Raw genomic sequence first — 23682 nt, forward strand, 5'->3', positions numbered from 1 at the left:
CGGCAGCTACGTCCGAGAACATCGTCACTATTTAAACACACACAAGGGGAGGTGGGGGAGCCCAACTCTGTAAGCTCTGCTTCCTCACCGCGCCTCATCTCTCTCAGAAAGTGTCATTTGTTCAGCAAAGTGACTGCGCTACGCTAGCACTTGGTACTGTTTACCCGTCTGTATTTTAAATGACATCCTTGCTTCTGGATCCCTGTGCGGGTAGATTTGCCGATAGGGATTTGATTCCCCTGTGTTTGTGTCTTTTGCGAGAGAGGGGTGGTTTTGAATAAGAGTAGGGTTACTGCTGAAAGAGTAGCAGAGAGCCAGGTTGCAGTGTTCATGAAGAAGCCCATCACGGGATGTTCTGGCCTCACGGGGTCTGAAGAGCCAGCGGGGCTGGGCCGGGGCTTCCTGATGAGTTCAGTTTTGACCATCGCACTTCTCCTCTCGTAGCCTCTCCGCCAGCACCCTGTCCATGTCGTCTGGGAGCAGCCTGGGCTCCCTGGCCTCCAGCCGGGGGTCCCTGAACACCTCCAGCAGGGGCTCGCTCAACTCCCTCAGCTCCAGCGAGCTCTACTACACCAGCCCGGGCGACCAGCTCGACTCGGACTATCAGTATAAACTGGACTTCCTCCTGCAAGAAAAGGGCGGTTACGTCCCTTCCGGGCCCATCACCACCATCCATGAGAACGAAGTGGTCAAGTCCCCCAGCCAGCCCGGCCAGAGCGGTCCCTGCGGGGCGACCGCCACGGGCCCTGCGCCCCCACCGACCGAGGCCCCCAAGTCTGTGACGTCCCTGTCCTCGAGGTCCTCCCTGTCCTCCCTGTCCCCTCCCGGCTCCCCCCTGGTGCTGGAAGGCACCTTCCCCATGTCTTCCCACGACGTCCCTCTCCACCGGTTCACCGCCGACTTCGACGACTGCGACGTGAGCAGCCACTTCGCAGACATGGGCCTCGGCGACAGTCAGATCCTGCTGGACGCTGACGCGGGAGGCGCGTCCCAGGCCCTGTTAGAGGACAAAGACCTGCGCGAAGGCGCCAGGGAGCCGTTCTACGAAGGCGCCGCAGGTACCTGTGGGCGTCGCTGGCCTGGTCCCCGCTGGGCCGTCTTAAGGGGAATGATGGGAGGGTGACTTTTTCCGCTTAAACCAATGGTGCTAGTCCCCCTGCTCTTTTTTAATTTGCTTCGTCTCAGGAGTGTTTAGGTGATATCCCTAGACACTTTCCTTTATCAAATAGGAATCGCCTTCCCTGGGTGATGATTGAGTCACTGGTTTCTGCTCTGCGTGTGGCAGTGACCGGGACGTGCTCTGTGGACACGCGACACTTCGGGCAGCTTCCGGTTCTGGAAGGACAAGGCCGAGAGGAGGGCTTTCTGTGCAGAGCTGGCCTGAACCAGACGAGAACCAAAGCCGTTAGCATCCTGCTCGTCGGTGCTGGCTCGGTGTTCAGGCTGCCCCGGGGGTTCTGTACAAACACGGTTTCCCGCCAGACGCTCGCAGACACGCTCCCTCTGCCTGGTGTAGGGTGGCCCAGGGACGGTGCCGCGCTGCCACCTGCTGGCCTCCGTGCTCCTTGCAGCCGGGCGGGAGGCAGCAGCTCTTCCTCGCGTTCTGCTCAGACAGGGACGGAGACTTCTCTTTTCCGGGAGAGCTTCCCTCTCCGGAGCCGATGTGGCTGCAGAGAGGACAGCGGTGCCGTTGGCACACGAGCACAGCTGTGGTCGAGGAGGGCGGTCTGCCATGGGGCTGGCCTGAAACGAAACGGAAGTAGCCCCCGAGTGGCCCCGGAGCCCTGTCCACACTGCACGCGTGACTGCCCGTGACACGCCAGAGCACGGCCTCCTCGCGGGCATTTTCTTGCTGTTTCAAGGAGCCTGTTTAATTGGTCTTCATGGTCCTAGCTAGGAGTCTAAGTGTTACTTGATTGGCCAGTTCAGATGTTTAAGGAGATAGAAGAATCCATCTTGTTTGCGTGGTTTCCATCCCTGAAGACGGAGACCCCGCCCGCCCGGGGCCTGGGGCGGGGCAGAGGTGGGCACAGGAGAATCTGTGTGGCTCATGTGCTGCTGCCTGGCCAGTGCCAGAGCCCAAGTCACACTTTTCTGAAATAATCAGCCACGAGGAAATAGCGCAGGAGTGGGGCTCCCACAGTGGCTCCAAAGAGCAAAGCCCGGGGTGCCAGGGGCTCCCCCTGGAGCCAGCCTCGCCTGCTTGCATGGTGGCTGCCCCGCTGGCTGGCGTGTCCTGGCCAGCATGGCACCCGTCTCCCCAGGGGTTGTTCCTCCTGGGAAAGGGGGAAGGTGCGTCTCTACTGCTGAGGGGCTGGAGGAGGATGCGTGTCCATGAGGCATCCAGCGGGCGGGCTGTACCCGCACTGGTTTATGGGAATTATGATGACATGTGGCAAGAGGGGTCGTCCTCTGCCAGCCCTGGTCCTACCACAAACCTCTGGCATCACGAGAGGAGAGGGAGAAGCAGGTGCTTTGTGCCGCTCTTCTGTGCGTGGACGAAGGGCCTTCCACTTCTTGGACGTGTCTGACCTTTGTGTGGGGCGGGCGGCTCAGCCAGGGACGGTGTCTGCCCCCTCCGTGCCCTGGAGTCCCCTGCGGGTGCAGCTGGGTTCCTTTTATACTCACTCTGCTCCCAGCAGTCCCAGCTGGTGACAGACACGGAGCTGGAATAAGTCCCCGTCCTTCATGGTCAGCCTCTCTCATTGTCAGAGTCGGTCTCAGGCCGCCCGGTTGCTCCTGGGACTGATCAATAAGTCGTGTGTCACCCTCACCCCTCCGTGGGGGAGGGCGGAGAGAAGGCACTCTGTCCTCCAGGGGGAAGCAGTCCCACCGCCAGCCATCAGCGCGCCACCTGAAGCTGTAACCCCCAACCTCTTCCTGAGATGTACAGTCAGGACGCAGAAGCGAGAGCACACCAGGGCCAGGAGGTAGAGAGCAACGGCAAGTGGTCGTTGGTGCCAAAGACTCAGGAGCACAAAGATTTTATTTTAAAAAAAAATTGACATTAGCTGATGAGCAATTCTCTATGTGGAGGACTTTCCCTCTCTGACCTCTGCGGAGATGTAGGCCATGCGTGTGGACAGGGGGAGCCGTGGGAGATTAGGCCATGCGTGTGGACAGGGGGAGCCGTGGGAGATTAGGCCATGCGTGTGGACAGGGGGAGCCAGGGGAGATGTAGGCCATGCGTGTGGACAGGGGGAGCCGTGGGAGATTAGGCCATGCGTGTGGACAGGGGGAGCCAGGGGAGATTAGGCCATGCGTGTGGACAGGGGGAGCCAGGGGTCCTTTCCTGCCGGGCGCTGGGCGCTCGGTCTCTGATGCTGGGGGGCGGGCGGATCCCCCCACCCCCACGCGCGTGGTTCCCGCGGTGAACACCTACACCAGACGTGAGGGCAGTGCGCAGTGTGCAGTTCACACCTCAGACTGGTTCTGGACAAAGGAAAGCCACTTCTTCATCAGACACAGGCCAGGGACTGTCCTGGGACCGGGACCGTGTAAGTCACGGAGCCTCGGGCCACCACGCCCGCTGGTGTGAATAGTCACCTCCTTGCTTCTGGGGGCGTTTCAGTTTGGATCTCAGAACCACACCGTGTGCGTATTTTATCCTTAGCGTGTCCTGATCAGAAACCTCATGAGTGCCCTCTCCCCTCAGACGTGGAAAAGGCGGCTCCCAAAAGGAGAGGCGCGCACTTGCTTGGGGAGAGGACGGCGTGCGTGTCAGCGGCCGTGTCGGACGAGTCGGTGGCGGGAGACAGCGGCGTCTACGAAGGCTTCGTGAAACAGTAAGGCTCCTGTGCATCGGGGGGCTCTCCCGTCACCCCCCACCCCCCAGTGCACATGCGGGTCACGGGCCAGGGTGTCCTACCACTGTCAGTCGCTCCCTCAGCCTCGGGGGCAGCACTGAGGAAACGTGTGCCTGCACATGTCAGTCTGTGTCAAAGATGGTCCGCAGCCAGGGACAGACACGCATGTCAGCCAGGAAGGGACAGCATCTCACAGGGGCAGACATGCATATCAGTCAGGAAGGGACAGCATGTCAGCCAGGGAGGGACAAGCATCTCACAGGGAGGGACAAGCATCTCACAGGGAGGGACAAGCATCTCACAGGGGCAGACATGTATGTCACAGGGAGGGACAGCATGTCAGCCAGGGAGGGACAAGCAGGGGCTGTCCTTCCTCAGACACATCTCCTTGAGACTTACCCTGACTTGGATGAGAATGCTGGAGGGGCTGGCCACCTGCCTGGCCATCAGCTCCCGAGTAGGTTTTGGGAGCTGGGAATGTGTGCAGGGGTGCAGTGTACCCCACGGAAGCACCAGAAAGTCGTTCCTCTAAAGCAGTGGTTCTCAACCTTCCTAATGACACGACCCTTAAATACAGTTCCTCATGTTGTGGTGACCCCCAATTTCATTGTTAAAAATTGAACATAATTAAAGCATAGTGATCAATCAAAAAAAACAATATGTAATTATATATGTGTTTTCCAATGGTCTTAGGCAACCCCTGTGAAAGGGTCGTTCGACCCCCAAAGGGGTCGTGACCCACAGGTTGAGAACCGCTGCCCTAAAGGGTCGGAGACAGACCCTCCTGACAAGATGAGGGAGAGCTGCGTGAGCGCCCCCCGGGTGCTGGGAATTCAGGTTTTCACTCAAGTTGGTCCAGTGGCAGATGGTAACCATACCATCAAGCTCCCCATTAATGAGCCGCTCTCCTGCGCCCCTGTCTCCGGTTCCCAGACCCAGTGAAGTGGGAGACGTTGCCTACGGTGAAGAGGATGCTGGCGTCGTCATGGAGACGGCGCAGGTGCAGATCGGGCTCAGGTAAGCTGTGCAGGGGCAGGGGCGGGCCTAGAATTCAGTGCGGGGACCACCGGCCTGGGTGCTCTCCTCGCTTCATCAGCTTCTCTTTCCACAGATACGATGCAAAAAGGGCCAGTTTCATGGTGATTATAGCACAACTCCGGAATCTCCATGCCTTCCTGATACCTCATACTTCAAAAGTGTAAGTAAACCAGTGAGGAGCAAATGGCGGCCATCGAAACCGTCCACAGGGGACATTTGCACTGTCACCAAGCGGTCCCTCCGGCGGAGGCGTGGCAGGCACGGAGCCGGGCGCCGGACCTTCCAGCAGCAGGTAGACCAGAGGAAGGGAGAATGTGAAGAAGCATTTGGGGTTTTGATTGTTGTTCAGCCGGTTCATTATTAAGAACAGGAACCAGGACTTTTTATCTCACTTTCCAAGCAGAAAACTCTGTAAAACGCTGGGCTGCGTGTGGCAGGGACTGCGAAGCTCAGCCTTGACCTCGAGCCCCAGAACATGGCCTGCAAAGACAGGGACCAGATTGACATGGCCTCAAAACAGCTGCTTTTCCTCCAACTCAGAACTCACTGTTGATTGCGAGTTACCGCCTGCGGAGTGTGCTTGTGGGGGCTCCTGGCCACAGGCTGGAGGGGAGCCCTGCAGGCGAGAGGAAAGCACCCCGTCCTTCCCCCCCCCCCCCCCCCCCGTTTAGTGCCATTCGCTCTAAACCACGAAGAACCTGTTGCCACGGGAACGTTTTAGGGTCGCGTAGTGGTTCTGAGGCTGCTGGTGCATAGCACTGAGGCCTGGAGAGGGAGCAGCCCTCCCCTCCCCCCAGCTCTCTTCGTGCTGGTCCCCGGAGGCAGGGGAAGATGCTGCTGACCCCCAGCCTCAGTCGCAGCCCTGGGCCCAGCAGGTTCTAGCGCTGAAGCTCCACGGTCAGTGTGGATATAACACACAGCCGCTGTGCCTTCCTCAGTCCGCGTGTGCGTTTGCAGAGTGTGTCATGGAGAGGCATCTCCTAGAACACACCTCCCACAGGCCTGGCCGTGGGCGGGGAGGGGCTCAGTGGGTGTTCTCTTCCTGGGATTTAAAAGGAAGCATCTCGTGCAGTTTCCAAGAGTCGTGAGTCCTCATAGAAGGTGCGCTCAGGAACTTTACTTTAAGGTAGTATTACAAGTTGTTTCTAACTTCTGAATTTTGCAAAGCATGGAGTCTAACACAGGTTGTCATGTCTGATGCTTCTGAGATGCTAGACTGGGCTGTGGAAGTCCATCTGTTTTAAGTTTTGTCCCAGAATGCTCCTCTGGCAGGACAATGTGTTGCATTCCGGGGACGTGCTCACCGCCGTCTCTCATTAAGGACTCAGGGTGAGGCTCTTGGGACCATGTCACCTAGTGGGTCCCTCCCTCCCCAGGCTCAGAAATCACTTACAGTGGAGCTGGCTGTACATGGGCGGGTGGGGCGTTCAGCACATCTGTCCCATGGTGTTGTCTGCCTTCGCCTTCCTGCCACGTGCCCTGGCTGTGGCCTGGGGGTGTGGCTGGCTGGGGCCTGTGGGGCGTGTCAGGCTGTGCCCTATGGGGCGTGTCAGGCTGTGGCCTGGGGCGTGGCGGGCTATGGCCCGTGGGCGTGTCAGGCTGTGGCCTGTGGGGTGTGGCGGGCTGGGCCCCGGGGGCGTGGCAGGCTAGGGCCCCATGCTGGGCACTGGTGGCACGGGTGAATGGATGGGCAGACTGCAGGGCCCTGAAGTCGTCTGCTCTCTCGTCTCTGCAGGTATTTCAGGGTTGCTCTGCTCCCCTCGTCCACGGACGTCAGCTGTCTGTTTCGAACAAAGGTGCACCCAGCCACGGAACCCCTTCTATTCAGTGACATGTTCCGAGTGGCCATCTCGCAGGCGGCCTTGCAGCAGAAGACGCTGCGCGTGGACCTGTGCTGCGCCCGCGCACACCGCGCGGAGGAGTGCCTGGTGGGTGGCCCCGGTCCCGCCCCTGGGACCCTCGCCCAGACACCCCCAGGGTTTCTAGTTGCTGTGTGCTGCCCCGACGTCACCACACACCCATCCAGGGCCTCCGACACACCCAGTGGCTGTCTCAGCTTCCATGTGAAGGAGTGATCTCAGGTTTTCGTTCTTATTCCAGACCTTTGACCTCTGCTTCTGCGTGGTGACTCTGTAAAGGCTGCTTTCCCTTCCTACCCTCTGACCTCTGTCTGTCTGTCACCTGGGAGCTTATTACTCAGTACGAGTCTGTGCTGGGTGCCCTGTACATAATATCTCAGGAAATCCTCATCACTTGTATAAAAAAGGTATGGTCGCCTCTGTTTTCAATAAAGAACCACAGAGAGAGCTAATGTACAGCCACCAAATAACCCCGCACACAATTCACTGTCACAAACGTAAATTGAGCAAGACACTGAGTATAGAGTCCCTGTGTCAGCTCACTCTCCCAGCCTTGGTAGCGGAGCGAGCATCAGGAAGACATGTGCGATGTTAGGGCAATATGATATTTAAATGCTAAAGCAGAAGACTTCGTACAGCTGACAGTGACTTTAACACACTGTTGTGCATCACACCAGAAAACCATTCCACACGAGTAAAATACGGTGCTCCAATGCGCTAGTGAACCGTGGGTCTCTCGCCGAGCCTTTCCCGCGGTGCAGGGGAGACACAAACACCTGTCCCCACGCACAAAGCTGAAAAGAGTGAAAGATCTCTTACTCATATTTTGTCTGTATATAAAATGCCTGGTCCTGTCTGACAATGGAGACAGTTAGAAAGAAGCAAAGATGCCCTGGCTGGTTTGCTCAGTGGAGAGAGCGTTGGCCCACAGACCGAAGGATCCAGGGTTCAATTCTGGTCCAGGGCACATACCTCAGTTGCAAGCTCCATCCCTGCCCTGGTTGGGGCGTGTTCAGGAGGCAACCAATCCATGTGCCTCTCTCACATCCATGTTTCTCTCTCTCTGTCTCTTCCCCTCCCTCCCACTCTCTCTAAAATATCAATGAAAAAATATCCTCGGGCGAGGATTAACAAAAAAATTTTAAAAAGCAAGAAGCAAAGATAGACTAAGCAGGCTGTCAGAAAGGCTTAGTATAAATATATGTGTTAGGAGCTCCATAAAGTTAATAAATGTGTTAAGTGATCTTCTTATAAAATGATACAGTTTAATTTAGATCCTGGCTGAAAGTGTGATTTGGTGAAATATTAAAACTTTTAACCTATTTTTTTTTATAGTCTAGCTTAAAGAAAAATTTTTCTAATTTCTCATTTAAGAATCACCATGGGACCCATGTGTGAGGATGGCTGAGTTGTCTAAGGCGCCAGACTCAAGAATCACCATGGAGTTTTTTTGTTTGTTTTTACCTTTTTCAGTAGATAATGGACTTCTGTAAATAATAATCAGATCACTCATAACATACGATGTATTATGGTTTATACGTAGTCATTTGTATTTGTATTTTTAAACTTTAAAAAAAAATTTCACACTTACAAAATGTTGCATGCTTAGTCATTAGGTTGTGGCAAAACAGTATCTCACAAAACAATCCCATAATTGGCTTTTGTTTTTTTAATATTTTTTAATTGATATCAGAGAGGAAGGGAGAGGGAGAGAGAGATAGAAACATCAGTGATGAGGGAGAATCATTAATCGGCTGCCTCGTGCACACCCCACACTGGGGATCAAGTCCACAACCCAGGTGTATGCCCTAACAGAGAATCAAACCAGTGACCTTCTGGTTCATAGGTTGACGCTCAACCACTGAGCCACACTGGCTGGGCCAGAGTTGGCTTTTAGATTGGGATCATTTCTTATTCATTCACACCTGAAAACATAAGACATCTAAAGGTTTTTAAAAAAATGTAATGCTTTATATCATGAATATTGCTTTTTTTTTTAACCCTAAAACAAGCTTGCCCTATAATCTTAATTATATCAGGAGCAGATGTGGATTTAAACATTCTATCTCCTCTCTTTTCTTTCTCTCGCCTCCCACAGGCTGGAACTCAGATCAGTCTGGCCGATTTGCCGTTTTCCAATGAGATTTTCACTCTGTGGTATAATCTGCTTCCTTCTAAGCAAATGCCCTCTAAAACGAATGAAGAAGAACACGAGGATTCAGTTTTCCAACCAAACCAGCCATTGGTGGAGCCCATAGACCTGGTGAGTCAAAACGAGAGAAGAAAGTCATTGCGGTTTAATAAACTAACATGGGATAGAAGGCCATGATGCCAGCATGCTTCATTCACTCTCGCTATCCTTCCTTCCTTCCTCCTGCCTCCTAAGAGGAAGGAAAGATAATTTCCCACTGTTTCAAGTTGATGAAGAATCGCTTGTTTCTGCTCACACTTCCTCCCATAAACATAGCCTGACGTGGAGGCGCGTTGCTTTGGGTGACATGAACCACCTTTTGACTTCAAGTTTATATTTTTACACATGGTGTTCATTGTCAAGTTATACACTTGAAACTTACATTTTTTGCAAAGGTTAACATATAACCTTAGTTTCCGTTTGTAACACCAAGCTCCACAAATATTTTCTATTACAAAGTGTGTTGTAACCAATAGTCACGATTCACTACTTCACAGAATTGACTAAGGGGCCTTCTATGAAGCCGCTCGTCACTGATCTGGCATCTGTGGGTGCTGCTGCTGAGTCACGTTTATAGACTGACTGTGAGGGAAGACCTTACAGCGTGAGTCAGACGATTAAAGCAACAGGGCTCAGCTGGTCATCTGCGCTGACCCCATGGGCACTGTGGTGGGCGGAGGGAGACCGGCGTGTGGGAGAGCCCACGTGACACACCAGCCTCGTGGTCGACACTCAGGCGTTCAGAGTGCTTCCATCATGTCCCCGTGTGCAAGCTTCTTCATAAGCTTTATGCCGTGTAATTCACATGCCATACAGTCCACCCCTTTAAAGTGTACGGTTCCCCATCTGGACCACACAGTTCAGTAGTTTTTAGTTGATTCACAGCCATGTGCAACCCTCACCACGTCTAACATTAGAACATCGCATCCTCCCAAAAGGGAGCGCGTGGCCTTTAGCTTACAGGCACTCCCAGTTCTGACCCCTGCACCCAAGACAACCATTCATCTTCCTTCCGTCTATAAAGTAGTTAATTGTGGGCATTTCATACAAATGGAGTAATGCAATACTTACTCTCTTGTGGCTGTCTTCTTTCACTTAGCATACTGTTTTCAAGATACACCCATATAGTAACATGTATTAGTGCCTTGTTATTTCCAAGTAATATTCCACTGGAGGGATGTACCACCTTTTATGTATCTGTTCATCAGCTCATGGCCATTTGGGCTGTTTATATTGTTTTACTCTTATAATAACGCTGCTATAAACATTTGTATAAGCTTATATGGACATGTGTCTTCATTTATCTTGGGGACATACCTAGGAGTGGAATGGTTGGGTCAAATGTTGAACATGATTCTAGGTTTCATGTTGAAGAGCTGCCAAACTGTTTCCCAAAGTGGCTGCACCATTTTATATTCTCGCCAGACCATCTGAGGTCCGTTTCCCACACCCTCGCCCATGGGTTAATCTGTCTTTTTCACTCCAGCCAGGCTAGTGGGGTGGAAGGGGTTTCTCTGGGTTCATTCTCATTTCCCTAATGACTAAGATGTGGGGCATATTTTCATGGACTGGTCATTAGTATATATTTTTTTTTTTGAGAACTGTCTATTCAGATCCCCTGTTTGTTTTTTAAATGGGTTATTTATCTTTTTATTATTGAGTTATGGGAGTTCCTCGTATATTCTTGATAGAAGTCTCTCATCTAGTAAATGATTTGCAAATATTTTCTCTCATGCTGTGGGTTATCGTTTCATTTTCTTGATGGTTTTATTTGCAGTAAAGTTTTAAATTGTGATAAAAATCAAATTGTGTATTTTTTTTCTTTCATTGCTTATGTTGTTGATGTCACATCTAAGAAGGCTTTGCCAAACTTAACATCACAAAGATTTACTCCTGTGTTTTCTTCTGAGAGTTTTAAAGTTCAGTTTTATTTTTAGGCCTCTGCTTCATTTGTTTTTTTATGTGTGATGTAACGAATGGGTCCAAGTTCATTCTTTTTGTATGCGGGCATGCAGTTGTCCCAACACTATTTATTGAAAAAAACTACTCTTTCTCCCATTGAATTATCTTGCCCAAAATCAATTGACCGCAAGTGTGAGCATTTATATTACAGGACTCTAATTCTGTTCCCCTCACCTACATGTCTGTACTTAGGCCAGCACCACACTGCTTTGGTTACTGCAGTTTATAGTTATTTTCAAATCAGAAAGTATGAGTCATCAAACTTTGTTTTCCTTTTTCAAGATGGTTTGGGCTGTTCGGGTTCCCTTGCATTTCCGTATGAATTTTAGCACCAGTTTATCAGTTTCCACACACACAAAAAATAGGGTTTTGATAGAGACTACATTGAGTCAGTAGGTCAGTTGGGGACATTGTTGCTTTAACGGTGTTAGTCTCCTGGTCCATGAGTACAGGATGTCTTCCTTAATTTCTTTCAACACTGTTTTGTATTTGTCAGAGACCAAGTTTATGCTTCTTTTGTTAATGTTATTCTTTTTGATGCTCTTGTAAATAGAACTGTTTTCTTAATTACATATTCAGATTATTCATTGCGTAATTAATTTTTGTCTGTTTATCTTGTATCTTGCAATCTTGCTGAACTCATTTATTAGTACTAATAGTTTTTTTTAGTAGATTTCCTAGGATTTTCTATGTATAAGATTATATCTTCCGAAAACAGGGTTAGTTTACTTCTTCCTTTCCAGCTACTTTGTGTTTCTGACTCTTGCCTACTCTCCCTGGCTGGAGCTCCCAGGGCGGTATGGGAAGAAGTGGTGAGCGCAGGCCTCCTTGTCCTGTGCCTGACCTTCGGGGAAGTCTCAGTCTCTCGCCGCTAAGTGTGACTTTTGCTGTGGGTTTTTGTAGACGCCCTTCCTCACACTGAGGAAGCCCTCCTCCTGGTTTGCTGAGTGTCTTTATCATTATAGGTTATTGGATTGGACAGGAGCTTTTCAGCATTTATTGAGATGAACATGTGGTTTCTGTCCTGTATTCTATTCATATGGTTTATTGATTTTCAGATATTAAGCCAATCTTGCATTCCTAGGATACATCCCCACTTGGTCATGGTGTATAATCCTTTTTATATGTTACTAGATTTAGGTGTTTTGTTTTTTTCCAGCAGTTTACTCTGATGTGCTAATATGATGTGTGTGTGTGTCTATTCTAGTGAAATTCTCCATCATTTTATCCGTTTTCTTAAATATATTAACTGTAAAATTATAAATTCCTTCTCTAAGTAACTGCAGTGCATAGGTCACTGGTGAGTCTGCCTCTTTAAAATATATTTTATTGATTTTTTACAGAGAGGGAGGGAGAGGGATAGAGAGTTAAAAACATCGATGAGAGAGAAACATCCATCAGCTGCCTCCTGCACACTTCCTACTGGGTATGTGCCTGCAACAAGGTACATGCCCCTGACTAGAATCGAACCTGGGACCCTTGAGTCCGCAGGCTGATGCTCTATCCACTGAGCCAAACCGGTTAGGGCGAGTCTGCCTCTTTTGTCTGTTGTTTATCTCAGCCTCGGTCACTGGGTCTGTTGTCAGTGGAATGCTGGGAGTTACGTCTGAAAGTGCAGAGGCTCTGGCTGCAGGCCTCCTCTGGAGAGGTGTGCTCCTCTCCTGGAAGGCAGCTCACAACTGGGGGCCCTGAATTCCAGCTTTTCTCCCCTAGGAAGGAGACGACTGGAATGCCTCCAGCGGGCTGCACGTTGCTTTGTTTCTCAGCTCCTTGCTTGCACGATGGCAGCTTAGGAATGGCAGGTGCCTCTGTGGGGAGTCACTTTCGCCAATCCCTTGCTTGCTGGCAGCACCGTCTGTTGGTCTGTTGGTCTGAGGGCCTCCCACCAGAACTGGCATGTTCCCCCCCCCTCCCCCCGCCAGGAGAAGAGTGCAGTGGTGGTCGGTCCACCTGCCTGCAGTTCCCTCGGCCAGGGCTTGGCCCTCTGGTCCCCAGAGCCTTTGTGGCTCTTCATCGCGTAGAAACACCTGGAGTTTCTGTTGGTTTTATTCTGTTCATCTTTCATAGTCTCAGCAGGAGAACTGGGTCTAGTCCGGCTTCCTTTTCACAACTGGAAGTCCCACCTGATGAGTAGCTCAACTTATTTCTGGAAGGGCATCTGTTCATGCCATCTGTTCCACTCTCCCCAGGATGCAGTGTCAGCCTTACTCGCAAGAACATCAGCGGAGCTGCTGGCCGTGGAACAAGAATTAGCACAAGAAGAAGAAGAACCGGGGCCAGGAGAGGAGCAGAGGGGCCCAGATGGAGACTGGTAAGGCCTTCCCCTCCTTTTGCTGTTGGGAGCTCAAGGAGGATACGCTCCGTTTCTCTTAAGAAACTTTCAGCCCGGCCTATGGCTCAGTGGTTGAGCGTCGACCTAGGAACCAGGAGGTCATGGTTCTACTGATCAGGGCACATGGCCGGGTTGCAGGCTCGATCCCCAGGAGGGGGCGTGCAGGAGGAGGCAGCCAATGAATTATATATAAACATTTTTAATTTTTATATATAACTAGAAGGCCGGTACATGAAATTCCTGCACTGGGGGGGGAGGGGGTGTCCCTCAGCCCAGCCTGCACCCTGTCCAATCCGGGAGCCCTCAGGGATGTCAGTAGAGTTTGTACAGAACACATATGTTGTGAAGCCCCCACTCATCACAGCACCCAGACCCATGCCATGGCTTTTGTTGACGACAAGGTCACACGGCTTGAAGGGTCTTCTGTTATTTCAGTAGTAAAACTCCCTTCCCACAGCTTCCGCCCCTGCGGACCCTGAGCACAGGGGATCATGGGTATTTTTACTCCTCGTGTCTTTATCCACGCTTAGCAGAGAGTCATTCCGTTCCATTGTACAATTAATTTTACAAGACATGGCCCAGCCAGCATGGCTCAGTGGTTGAGCTTCAACCTAAGAACCTGGAGGTCACGGTTCGATTCTCGGTCAGGGCACATGTCTGGGTTACGGATTTGATCCCCAGTGTGGGGTGTGCAGGAAGCAGCCAATTAATGATTCTCTCTCATCATGGATGTTTCTATCTCTCTCTCCCTCTCCCTTCCTCTCTGAAATGAATAAAACTACATTTTAAAATTTTTTTTACAAGACACAGACAACTAACACCAAGTTATATTCTAGGGAGTGACAGTGTTTTAAATGGTGGGGCTAACCTTAATATTTGATTTTCAGTATATTTCTATCTTAATCTGTAGGAATTAGGTCAAATTGCAAGAGTTTGGCATTTTCATACCTAACTATGGTGACTTTGCTGTCGGTTGCTGGAGAGAACTTTATTTTTCATGATCATTTAGTAAACAGGGCTTGGATTGTGATGTGTGTCCGAGGTTCCCTGCCCTGGTACCGGGTGGACGTCCCAGGGTGCACTGTGCTGGGACATGCCGGCTGGACTTAGAGTGTGTCTCGCTTCGTTTCTCCAAAGGTTGGCGATGCTGAGAGAGGCCTCTGACGAAGTGGTGGCTGAGGAAGAGGCCGGCGTGGCGTTGCCAGGGGACAGCAGGCGAATGGGAGACCTAAGCTCATGCCCGAGTGTGCCCGAGACCGCTGAAGACACGAGGAGGGGAGGAAACAGCTGTGCCAACAGCCCTGGCAGCCAGCCCCCTCCAGGAATGCCCACCCTGGTGAGTACTTCTAGCTGCACTCTTCCCAGGCAGGGCTCTTACAGGCACCCTGTCGGCTGAGCTTGTCTCTTCGGGTATAACCACACCAAGACTTTGCAGAAGCTGATCGCCGTAGGCATCGGTGGAGTCGGCTATCAGAAGCATCGTAAATGCTTTAAAATTGTACCAGGTGTACCGGTTAATAACGCGGATTTTGTAATCAAAGAAAACACGATAATTTCAAGAGAAACATCAAAAGTGCTTTATTCAAAGTAATGTCCATTGCTAGCTACATATTTCCCCCATCTTTCAGGTAATTTGTGAATACTATCCCAATAGAACTTTTCTTGTTTTGAGGCAAACCATTCAGAGACCCAATTTTCCACTTCTTCATACATTTTGAAGTGCTGCTCAGAAAGTGCGTGTGCCATCGATCGGAACAAGTGGTAATCTGAAGGAGCAAGTTCTGGTGAATACGGCGGGTGGGTTAATACTTCCCAGGGAAGATCTTTAAACGTGTCTTTAACTGGTTTTGAAGTGTGTGATGGTGTGTTATCATGAAGCAAAATTATTTTGCCATGTCTTCTGGCACATTCTGGTCGTTTCACGATCAAAGCATGGTTCAAATTGATTATTTGTTGTCGGTAGCGATCAGTATTAACGGTTTCACCTGGTTTTAGAAGCTCATAATACACCACACCTTCCTGATTCACCAAACGCAGAGCATTGTCTTCTTTCCGAAGCGATTTGGCCTTGCAGTCGATGTTGATGGTTGACCTGGATCAACCCATGATTTTGTGCGTTTGGGATTCTCAAAATAAATCCACTTTTCATCGCCAGTCACAATTCAATGCAAAAAAGACTTTCGTGCCGTTGAAGCAAAATTTTACTGATGACTTTTCGGTTTTCCATTTGTCTTTCGTTCAGTTGATGTGGCACCCATTTTCCTTCCTTTAAAATCTTTCCCATTGCTTGTAAACGATCGGAAATCGTTTGCTTAGCAACATTTAATCTTTCTGCAAGTTTTTTTTGAGTTTGACATGCATCTTCATCTAATAATGCTTGTAATTGTTGGTCTTCAAACTTTTTTAGTAGACCTGGATATTATTTGTCTTTCACATCGAAATCATCACTTTTAAAGCGTTTAAACCAGTGTTCACAGGTATCTTGAGATGGAGCATGTTTACCATAAGCTTCCCAAAGTATACGATAACTTTCAGCAGCACTTTTCTTCAAAATGAAGTAATGAATTAAAACTTCCCGCAAATGCTCTTCTTTTGGCACGAAATTCGACATTTTTAAGCGTAAAAATATCTATGATGTTAACACCTTCAGAAAATTTGACATATGATGTTTTGAAGCATGCTGTCAATACAACAAAATAGCATACATATCAAATCGCATATAAACATATGTGTAACTCCATCTATTGAAAAAAATCCGCATTATTAACTGGCACACCTGGTAAATGGGCCCCAAATATTCATTCCCCACTTAGCTTTTATATGAGAAGGTAAATAGTGATACTTAGATCTGGTAACTGCTCTGTGAGTGTTTATTAAAAGCATTTTCAGAATTTCCTGGGTGACACCAGGATGATTACTTAATTGCATTAAGTTTCATAAATGTTGTAAGTTTATTTCCATTTCAAACATGCAGTAAACGTTTAAAGTTCACGCCTGTTAGAGGGTGTTCTGATTGGAGGTGGCAGATGACCCAGTCCAGGCACAGGCTAGTTCAGTGGCAGACACATTATGTTCAAGCTTTGAAGGTGCCGGCAAACTTGGGATGTTACAACAAGCTTAGACAATTCCTTATTCCTGAGAAAAGCAATACCGCATGTTCCCTGGCTGAAGACTTTATATGGGTGGGTACGTATAGCTGCAGAGTCCACGTAAGCCTATAACTTTGCAGTAGATTTCATTTCCTTGTTTAATTACCTTTATCGTTTATTCTGGAAAAAGCACTCATCCGTTGAATGCTATTTGATGATGAGGCATGTCCAGATGAGATTGTTCATAGAGCCCGGTTTACCTTCTGTCAACGGAAAGCTTCATTCTTTAGGCCTAATCTGTTAGGACAGAGATCACCCTACCCACCCTCTCCGTGGTCGTCTCCTGGGGTCCCATCAGGAGTCACGAGGCCCTTCTCTCAGAAGAGGCCCTGGTGCTGGATGGGTCTGTGGTGTTAGGTTAGGTCTTTCTTTTGTCCTTAGAAGAACGGGGTATAAATGAGCCCACGTGTGTCAGCTCCTGACGAAGGCCTTCCATTGCAGGTTGATAAGGAGACAAACACAGAGGAGGCCGAGGACGCTGGCCTGGCGGTTCGGCCCAAAGAGCGCAGCGGGCTGAGCGCGCGGCAGCGCCCCCTGGTGAGGAGCAGCGTGATCGTGCGCTCGCAGACCTTCTCGCCCGGGGAGCGCAGCCAGTACATCTGCCGGGTAAGGACCAGGCCCTGCCCAGGGCGGAACATGGTACATGCCCAGGACATGCAAATGTGGTGGGCATCTCAAACTCCGACCACAGATAGGAACCGCTAGGAGTGCTTTCATAAAATACTCATAAATATCACAGTCTTGTGGTTCGTTTTAGTTTGGTTTGGGGTCCCCTCCCCTTTCCTAAATTTAATGCCTCATTGGCTCTAGGGCCATTTATTTGGCAAATATGTGAAGTTGCAGACCTGGCTACTGAGTACACTAGGACTTGGGTCTGTATTTAGAAACTGCAGGTGATCTGAGGGTTATCTTTTGTAGACCTCTGCGCACGTTATACACCACCTTGGTCCTGCTGGACCAAAAACTGTGAATTGGGTTTTAGAACCAAGTCATCTTTTAGTGATGACGCTAGGCACCAAATCAGATTCACAGTTCTGTGGCGAATGTTGTGGGACTCATACCAATTTACCCACCTCTAGTTCCAGTAGAATTTATGACTTCTAGCAATATAGGTTCAGTATTATAAAATGGGGTGGAAAGTGCTGTTAAAATGTATTTGTTTGACTCAACAAATGTGTTTATTAGCACCTGCTGTTAAGCATGTTTCTAGTTCCTTGGGATCTGTCTGAACCAGAGACCCACGCTCTGCCCTTGCAGAGCTGCGTTCTTGTGGGCCGAGCCCAGCGATGAGCAGTGGACACGATGTGTCTGGGATGGGGACAGGGCTGTGAAGGCGAGGGGCTGGGATGCTGAGGCGAGGGGCGCAGGTTTAAGTAGGTTCGAGTGGGCTTCACTGATGAGGTGACATTTCAGCAACTCCCTGGTGCTGGCGAGGGGGAGCGAATAGGCCGACTGGGCTAAGAGTTGTCTAGGTTGTGCAAACTGTGTCTCAACGCCAACCTGTGCATCAGCTTTTCTTTAAAAATAAATGTTGTGGGCCCTAGCCAGTTTGGGTCAGTGGGTAGAGCGTCAGCCTGCGGACTGAAGGGTCCCAGGTTCGATTCTGGTCAAGGGCACATGCCTGGGTTGTGGGCTTGATTCCCAGTGGGGGACATGCAGGAGGCAGCCGATCAATGATTCTCCCTCATCATTGATGTTTCTGTCTCTCCCTCTCCTTCCTCTCAGAAATCAATTTTTAAAAATAAAATTAAATAAATGTTGGGGGGGAAATAAATAAAATTAAATAAATGTTGCGTATTCACTGAAAACAAAAAGGATCATTTTCTGTCAGAGTCTGTGCAATTATCTTAACCATGACTTCTGATAACTGCCACCAGAAGGCACTTGTTTAAATTATTCCCAAAGATTAAGTCATTTAAGGAAAAAACGGCACAGGGCGAAGCGTGTTTGGGGAGGATTTCTGTAAGAGATAAGCTGTTATCACCATCCCTTTGTCGGCTCTGTTATGCAGTGATTTTCTTTCTTTTTTTAATCCTTTATTCCAGTTAAATCGCAGTGACAGCGACAGCTCCACCCTGGCTAAAAAGTCTCTGTTTGTGAGAAACTCCACTGAACGGCGCAGTTTGAGGGTCAAAAGGGTACGTGTTCCGTCAGCACAGCCCGGTCCGACCCTCCCCCCCCCCCCCCCCCCCCCCCCCCGTTGTCCTGGCTGCCACGCGTCCGCGCCGACTGGCTCTTGGGCTCTTGAGTGAAGCCGCTGTGATGACAGGGATGCACATGTTCCAGACCTTCACACTAGGAGGGTCAAGTCTCAGCCCCTTCTCTCTTCTGTCAAATAGTCCGGCTTCTATTAGTAATCTCCTATTTTCCATTCCCACTGCCAGCTCTGTAGGCAGGAAGTGCCCTCCTGTGCCCCTGCGTATGGTCTCACGCGGCCTTCTTTGAAGTCCTGTCCCCAGACCAGTCCGGCCCAGGCTGAGCGACCGCCCTCCCCTGAGTCCTGTGGCACAGTGGTCCCCACCTCACAGTCTCCCATGTCCTCTAACTCCTCCTCAAGGTCACACACTGCCCTCCCCTCCCCTGAGTCCTGTGGCACAGTGGTCCCCACCTCACAGTCTCCCATGTCCTCTAACTCCTCCTCAAGGTCACACACTGCCCTCCCCTGAGTCCTGTGGCACAGTGGTCCCCACCTCACAGTCTCCCATGTCCTCTAACTCCTCCTCAGGGTCACACACTGTGTCCTCTTCCTAGGGTTTTGCCCACAGACCCCAGCAGACATTCATTCATACATATTCAGGTTATTTCTTGATAAACCGATAAGACTGGCTGCAGGAAGAACAGCCGAGATGCGCGGGTGAGAGCTGATATGAGATGATGGGAAACAGAGGAAGGGGCCAGGATTGAAGCGTTGCTTAGAGGAGGGATCAGATCTGAGCCCCGCCGACCTCGGCCTTCCGGCCGGCACTCAGGCATGAAGGCTAAAGGTGTGAGCGCGGGGAGAGTGTGTGTCCTGAAATGAAGGACGTGTAGGTTCCGCACACGTGTTGGTTTTCCCAGAGGACGGCCTTCCTGCAGCCGAGTGGCCAGGCCGAGGAGGCTCTCCTGTGTGATAACGGGAAAGTCTCAGGCTGGAACAGTGAAGGTTTGCTTCTTGCTCAGCACTTGCTCATGCTGTGCGGCTGGGTGCCCTGCTGCTGTCTCCTCCCTCGGGACCCGTCTCGGATGCAGAGGGTGCAAGAAGCGTGCAGACTGACACTGGCCTTGAAAAGCTTCCGCCGGGAGTGACACACGGCACTACCGCTGACCGTCACTGGCCAGGGCTCGTCACTCGGCGGCGAGGCCTCCCCCGGGAGCCAGGAGCTGCCACCCCCGGTGCCAGGAAGCAGGGGCAGCGGGTGACGGGGGCGGTGCGCTCAGGGTGTTTCGTGGTTTGTTTTCCAACCTCCCAGGCGGTTTGCCAGCCCGTCCTCCGAAGAGCAGCCCAGGAGTGCCCAGTGCGCACGTCCCTGGACCTGGAGCTGGACCTGCAGGCCTCGCTCACCCGCCAGAGCCGCCTCAACGACGAGCTGCAGGCGCTGCGGGACCTGCGGCAGAGGCTGGAGGAGCTGAAGGCCCAGGGGCAGACGGACCTCCCGCCCGGCGTGCTGGAGGACGACCGCTTCCAGAGGCTGCTGCGCGAGGCCGAGAAGCAGGTACAGCCCCGGGGCCGGCTGGGGGCGCGGCGGGGGAGTACGGGGCGGGGCGGCGTGCAGAGCCATCCCTCCAAGGCCACCTCCTCAGCTGGCTCGGCTCTTCAAACCCCTTTCCAACAGCTTGGAGCACCTTCTTGTTGTGGCCTTTTTAAACCCAGGATGTAGCTGAGAGTGGTCCTGCCACCCGGTGCCGTCAGAGGGGCCGCCCCTCCGCCACTCCACACCCCATCCCGCAGCCGCTCTGGGGCCACTGGCCTCCGGACCCAGGGGAGTGTGCAGCGAAGGCAGCGGTCGTCACTTCTGCTCCAAGTTTTCCTTCGTCTCCACATGAGACTTGGCAGATAAACACAGTAAAACTTTTAACACCAGTGGTCACCTGTGTTTGAAATTGCATGGCCACATCACCGTGGATGTGCTGCTAATTTTAATGCTCCTGAGTTTCCACATTCTGTTACCTTCAAGGAAGGTCACGCTGCATACATTCTCCCTTCACACATTCCCCCTACAAACAGCTGTATAAAACAGCATAGAAAATCAGATTTTAAAATAGGCTCTTTTAAAGGAAAATTTCTATGAGTTTCCCTCGTAAATAGAAAGTTCAAGAGCCTTCATATTGATGACATTGATTTATTCTCTCAAGATTAGACTTTATATTTTAGTATAGGAGCATATGTTTACATCTATAATAATAAAAGTGTAATATGCTAATTAGACCGGATGTCCTTCCAGATGAAACCATGGCCGCGGCAGGGGCCAAGCCCCTTCACGAATTTCATGCATCGAGCCTCTAGTCAACGTATAATATACAAATAGAATTGTCCGCGTAGCTGAAATATTACAAATGCCAAAACATTATTTTCTTTCAACGCTTTGGATGGAAATCTGAAATAGATTCGTCATATCCTTAAATCTAATAGAATCTTCTGTCCATAATATAAACTCCTCTTTTCGGCCCAAAGTGATTTCTTAATCATATAGAGTATGGTACTTTAGTGAAACTTTGAGTCATTTAACTGACTAGCACTACTAATTCTAGATGGAACTCAGAAACTTAATGTATGAATTTCAGAGAGCAACCTGATACCAATGACTTTTAAAGAAAGTTTAAGCAGCAAAACCCATTACATATCTATATCATATCCCTCCTGATATAATACACATAGGATCTCAGAGGATGTCTGTTCAGCAGGGAGTTGAATGGTAGGTCTCCTATTTGATGCCACAGCAGATAACAGGGTAATTAGACACTGTAATGCCCTTGAAGGGCTTGTGGTTTGGTATAGGAGATGAGCCAGGAAGGCTTCCTGGAGGAAGTGGCATTTCCCTGGTCTGGAAAGTGGGTGATGAACTTCGTCCCAGGCAAGGGTGCAGAGGCCAGCAGTGGGGTCCCAGCACTGACAGCACAGGCCCCGGAGCGCTCCCGGCAGGGAAGGGCCACGGGCGGGAGCCTGTAGGACAGCAGTCTTTCTGCAAAATGGGATGTTGAGTTAAAGGCTGAAATGCCCTAGCCCTATATTTGTGACCTTTATAACCACCATCATCGTCTTCACTCTCAAGTCTTTCAATTCAACATTAGCACTAATTCCAAACAGTTGGTTGACATTGACCAACTTTAATATCCTGAAGAAGCATTGCAGTCTCTCACCCTCGTGGGTCAAAGGTTTGCAAAGCTGGGTTCGAGTTTTACGACTGTAGACATGAGCGGGACTTTACATCTTCGCATTCTGTAAACAGAGCCTGCCAGGGCGGCCGTGCTGTGCTCAGTCAGGTGCTGGTGACTCTCGGCTGGTCCCTGGAAGAGGGTAGGGAATTGGGAAGTTCTGGTTCCCCATCTGGTGGGGTGGCCTGGGTGTGTCCAGACCGTAGAAGTTCTCTGAGCTGTACACTTATGTCACCTTTTGGGAATGTGAATTCTACTTCCGTTAACAGCTTTTAAATGGCTAAGACAGAGAGAAAGGGGTTGAAAAGGTGGATAAGGGGTTGAAAGTATGTTTCCCAGAACATCAGCAGTAGACGTTCCTTGGACACGATGCTAGGGTAGTTTTTCATTTCCTTTCTGAGGGTTCTGAGGTTTTCCAGCTGCCTAAACAGTCACCCTGCCTGGGAAACAAGGCATTTTTAATGTGATACCACGGACAAGCCCGAATCCGTGGCCGCTGCGCCTCCGCAGGGTCTTGCACTTGAGTGTCGTCCGCGATGGTGAGAAGACTCTGCCCCGTTGGCCGCCAAGGTGCCCGCTGGCTTTAGTTTGCATCCTTGAAGCCTGTAGCCGTCTCTGGGCGTCTCTGATTGGCGTTTTTATTCCTTTGCCAGGCTGAGCAGTCCAAAGAGGAGCAGAAGCAAGACCTGAACGCGGAGAAACTGCTGAGGCAGGTCTCCAAGGACGTGTGTCGGCTGCGGGAGCAGAGCCGCAAGGTGCCTCGGCAGGTGCAGTCCTTCAGGTAACCGGCCTCGGCTCACGTCGGGGTGGGTCACGTCGGGGCGTCCTCATGCGTCTGAATCACAGAGGAGTCCCCTCGGAGTGCCCTGGGCCTTAGTGTCAGGGTGCGAGACGCCCAGCCCTCTCCTCCCAGGTGGGACGGATGAGTTTCCCTTTGCTCCTCCGGGGCCAGAGGAGCTGGCGCAGTGCCCACGGGGTGCGCCCGCCGGAGGGAAAGGCAGCCAAGGCGGCGTGGGCTTCAGACTCTGAAAGACGAGTCTGGGCCACAGACTCCATGGTGAAGGGTCAGGTTCCTCCCGCCCCGCTGCTGCAGACGCACCGTGACAGGGAAAGTGCTCCCGGGGTCCCGCTCGGCGTGAGAGGGTCTGTGCGCCCTCGGTGCTGTGGGCACCAGGAGGTGCTCCGGCAGGGAAATCGCACGACCTGGCTGCTGCTAAAACCCAAAATAGAGGTTTATAAACACTCCCCTGGCCCTTAACGTACAAGCCCGTTACACCCCCGGCAGGTGATAGAGAAGCGTGAGACGGGCCGGCCTGGGGGTGAGGTGGGGAGTGTGGGCTGGGTGCTCAGCGCGCAGGCGACTGCGCCCGGCTGCCGTTGCACTTGGAGCCAAGAGCCAGCGTCCCTGGCCTTGGGTTTGTCCGGGGAAGCGAGGGGTGGGGAGTTTTATGTGCGGGTCTCATACAGGACTGGCAGCTAAGTGAGCAGCTACCAGGGGTGGGCAAACTTTTTGACTCGAGGGCCACAATGGGTTCTTAAACTGGACCGGAGGGCCGGAACAAAAGCATGGATGGAGTGTTTGTGTGAACTAATATAAATTCAAAGTAAACATCATTACATAAAAGGGTACGGTCTTTTTTTTTTTTTTTTAGTTTTATTCATTTCAAACGGGCCGGATCCGGCCCGCGGGCCGTAGTTTGCCCACGGCTGCCCTAGACGCCCCACGCGAGCCAAGCAGCCCCTGTGCAGGCTGCGTTCCGGGGTCCCCTTCTGCTTCAGCAACCCCCAGCCACCCCCACTTGCCTTTTTCAGTGCTCACTCTTTCCTCTTACGGAACGGAGCCAACCACCAGGCCCTTCCACCACAGAATGGCTCTCACTCCTGTCTCCATCGTTTTCTCACTCTTCCTTTCTTGCTGTCTCTTTTCCGTGGCCTTTCCACCTCGGCTCTGGCCTCCAACCCTCACCTGCTCCCCATCCAGACCGTATGGTTC

At 51.1% G+C, this 23682-nt stretch overlaps 1 protein-coding gene across 2 annotated transcripts in view; it reads left to right on the forward strand.

The window, feature by feature from the left end:
* The window catches only part of WWC2 (WW and C2 domain containing 2), a 127541-nt gene that overhangs the window by 99356 nt on the left and 4503 nt on the right, over positions 1 to 23682 (forward strand). For both annotated transcript variants that reach the window (XM_070408143.1, XM_070408144.1), the window contains 12 exons: positions 445 to 1058; positions 3656 to 3785; positions 4740 to 4823; positions 4918 to 5004; positions 6580 to 6772; positions 8802 to 8966; positions 13046 to 13167; positions 14326 to 14524; positions 16779 to 16943; positions 18383 to 18475; positions 19787 to 20029; positions 22343 to 22470. In XM_070408143.1, coding sequence (XP_070264244.1) covers positions 445 to 1058; positions 3656 to 3785; positions 4740 to 4823; positions 4918 to 5004; positions 6580 to 6772; positions 8802 to 8966; positions 13046 to 13167; positions 14326 to 14524; positions 16779 to 16943; positions 18383 to 18475; positions 19787 to 20029; positions 22343 to 22470 — 2223 coding nt within the window. The remainder of the gene's footprint in view (positions 1 to 444; positions 1059 to 3655; positions 3786 to 4739; positions 4824 to 4917; positions 5005 to 6579; positions 6773 to 8801; positions 8967 to 13045; positions 13168 to 14325; positions 14525 to 16778; positions 16944 to 18382; positions 18476 to 19786; positions 20030 to 22342; positions 22471 to 23682) is intronic.

The sequence above is a fragment of the Myotis yumanensis genome, unplaced genomic scaffold (assembly GCF_028538775.1).
Source record: "Myotis yumanensis isolate MYYU_CA2020_CCGP unplaced genomic scaffold, mMyoYum1.0.hap1 SCAF_3, whole genome shotgun sequence".
In the NCBI taxonomy this organism is placed as follows: Eukaryota; Metazoa; Chordata; class Mammalia; order Chiroptera; family Vespertilionidae; genus Myotis; species Myotis yumanensis.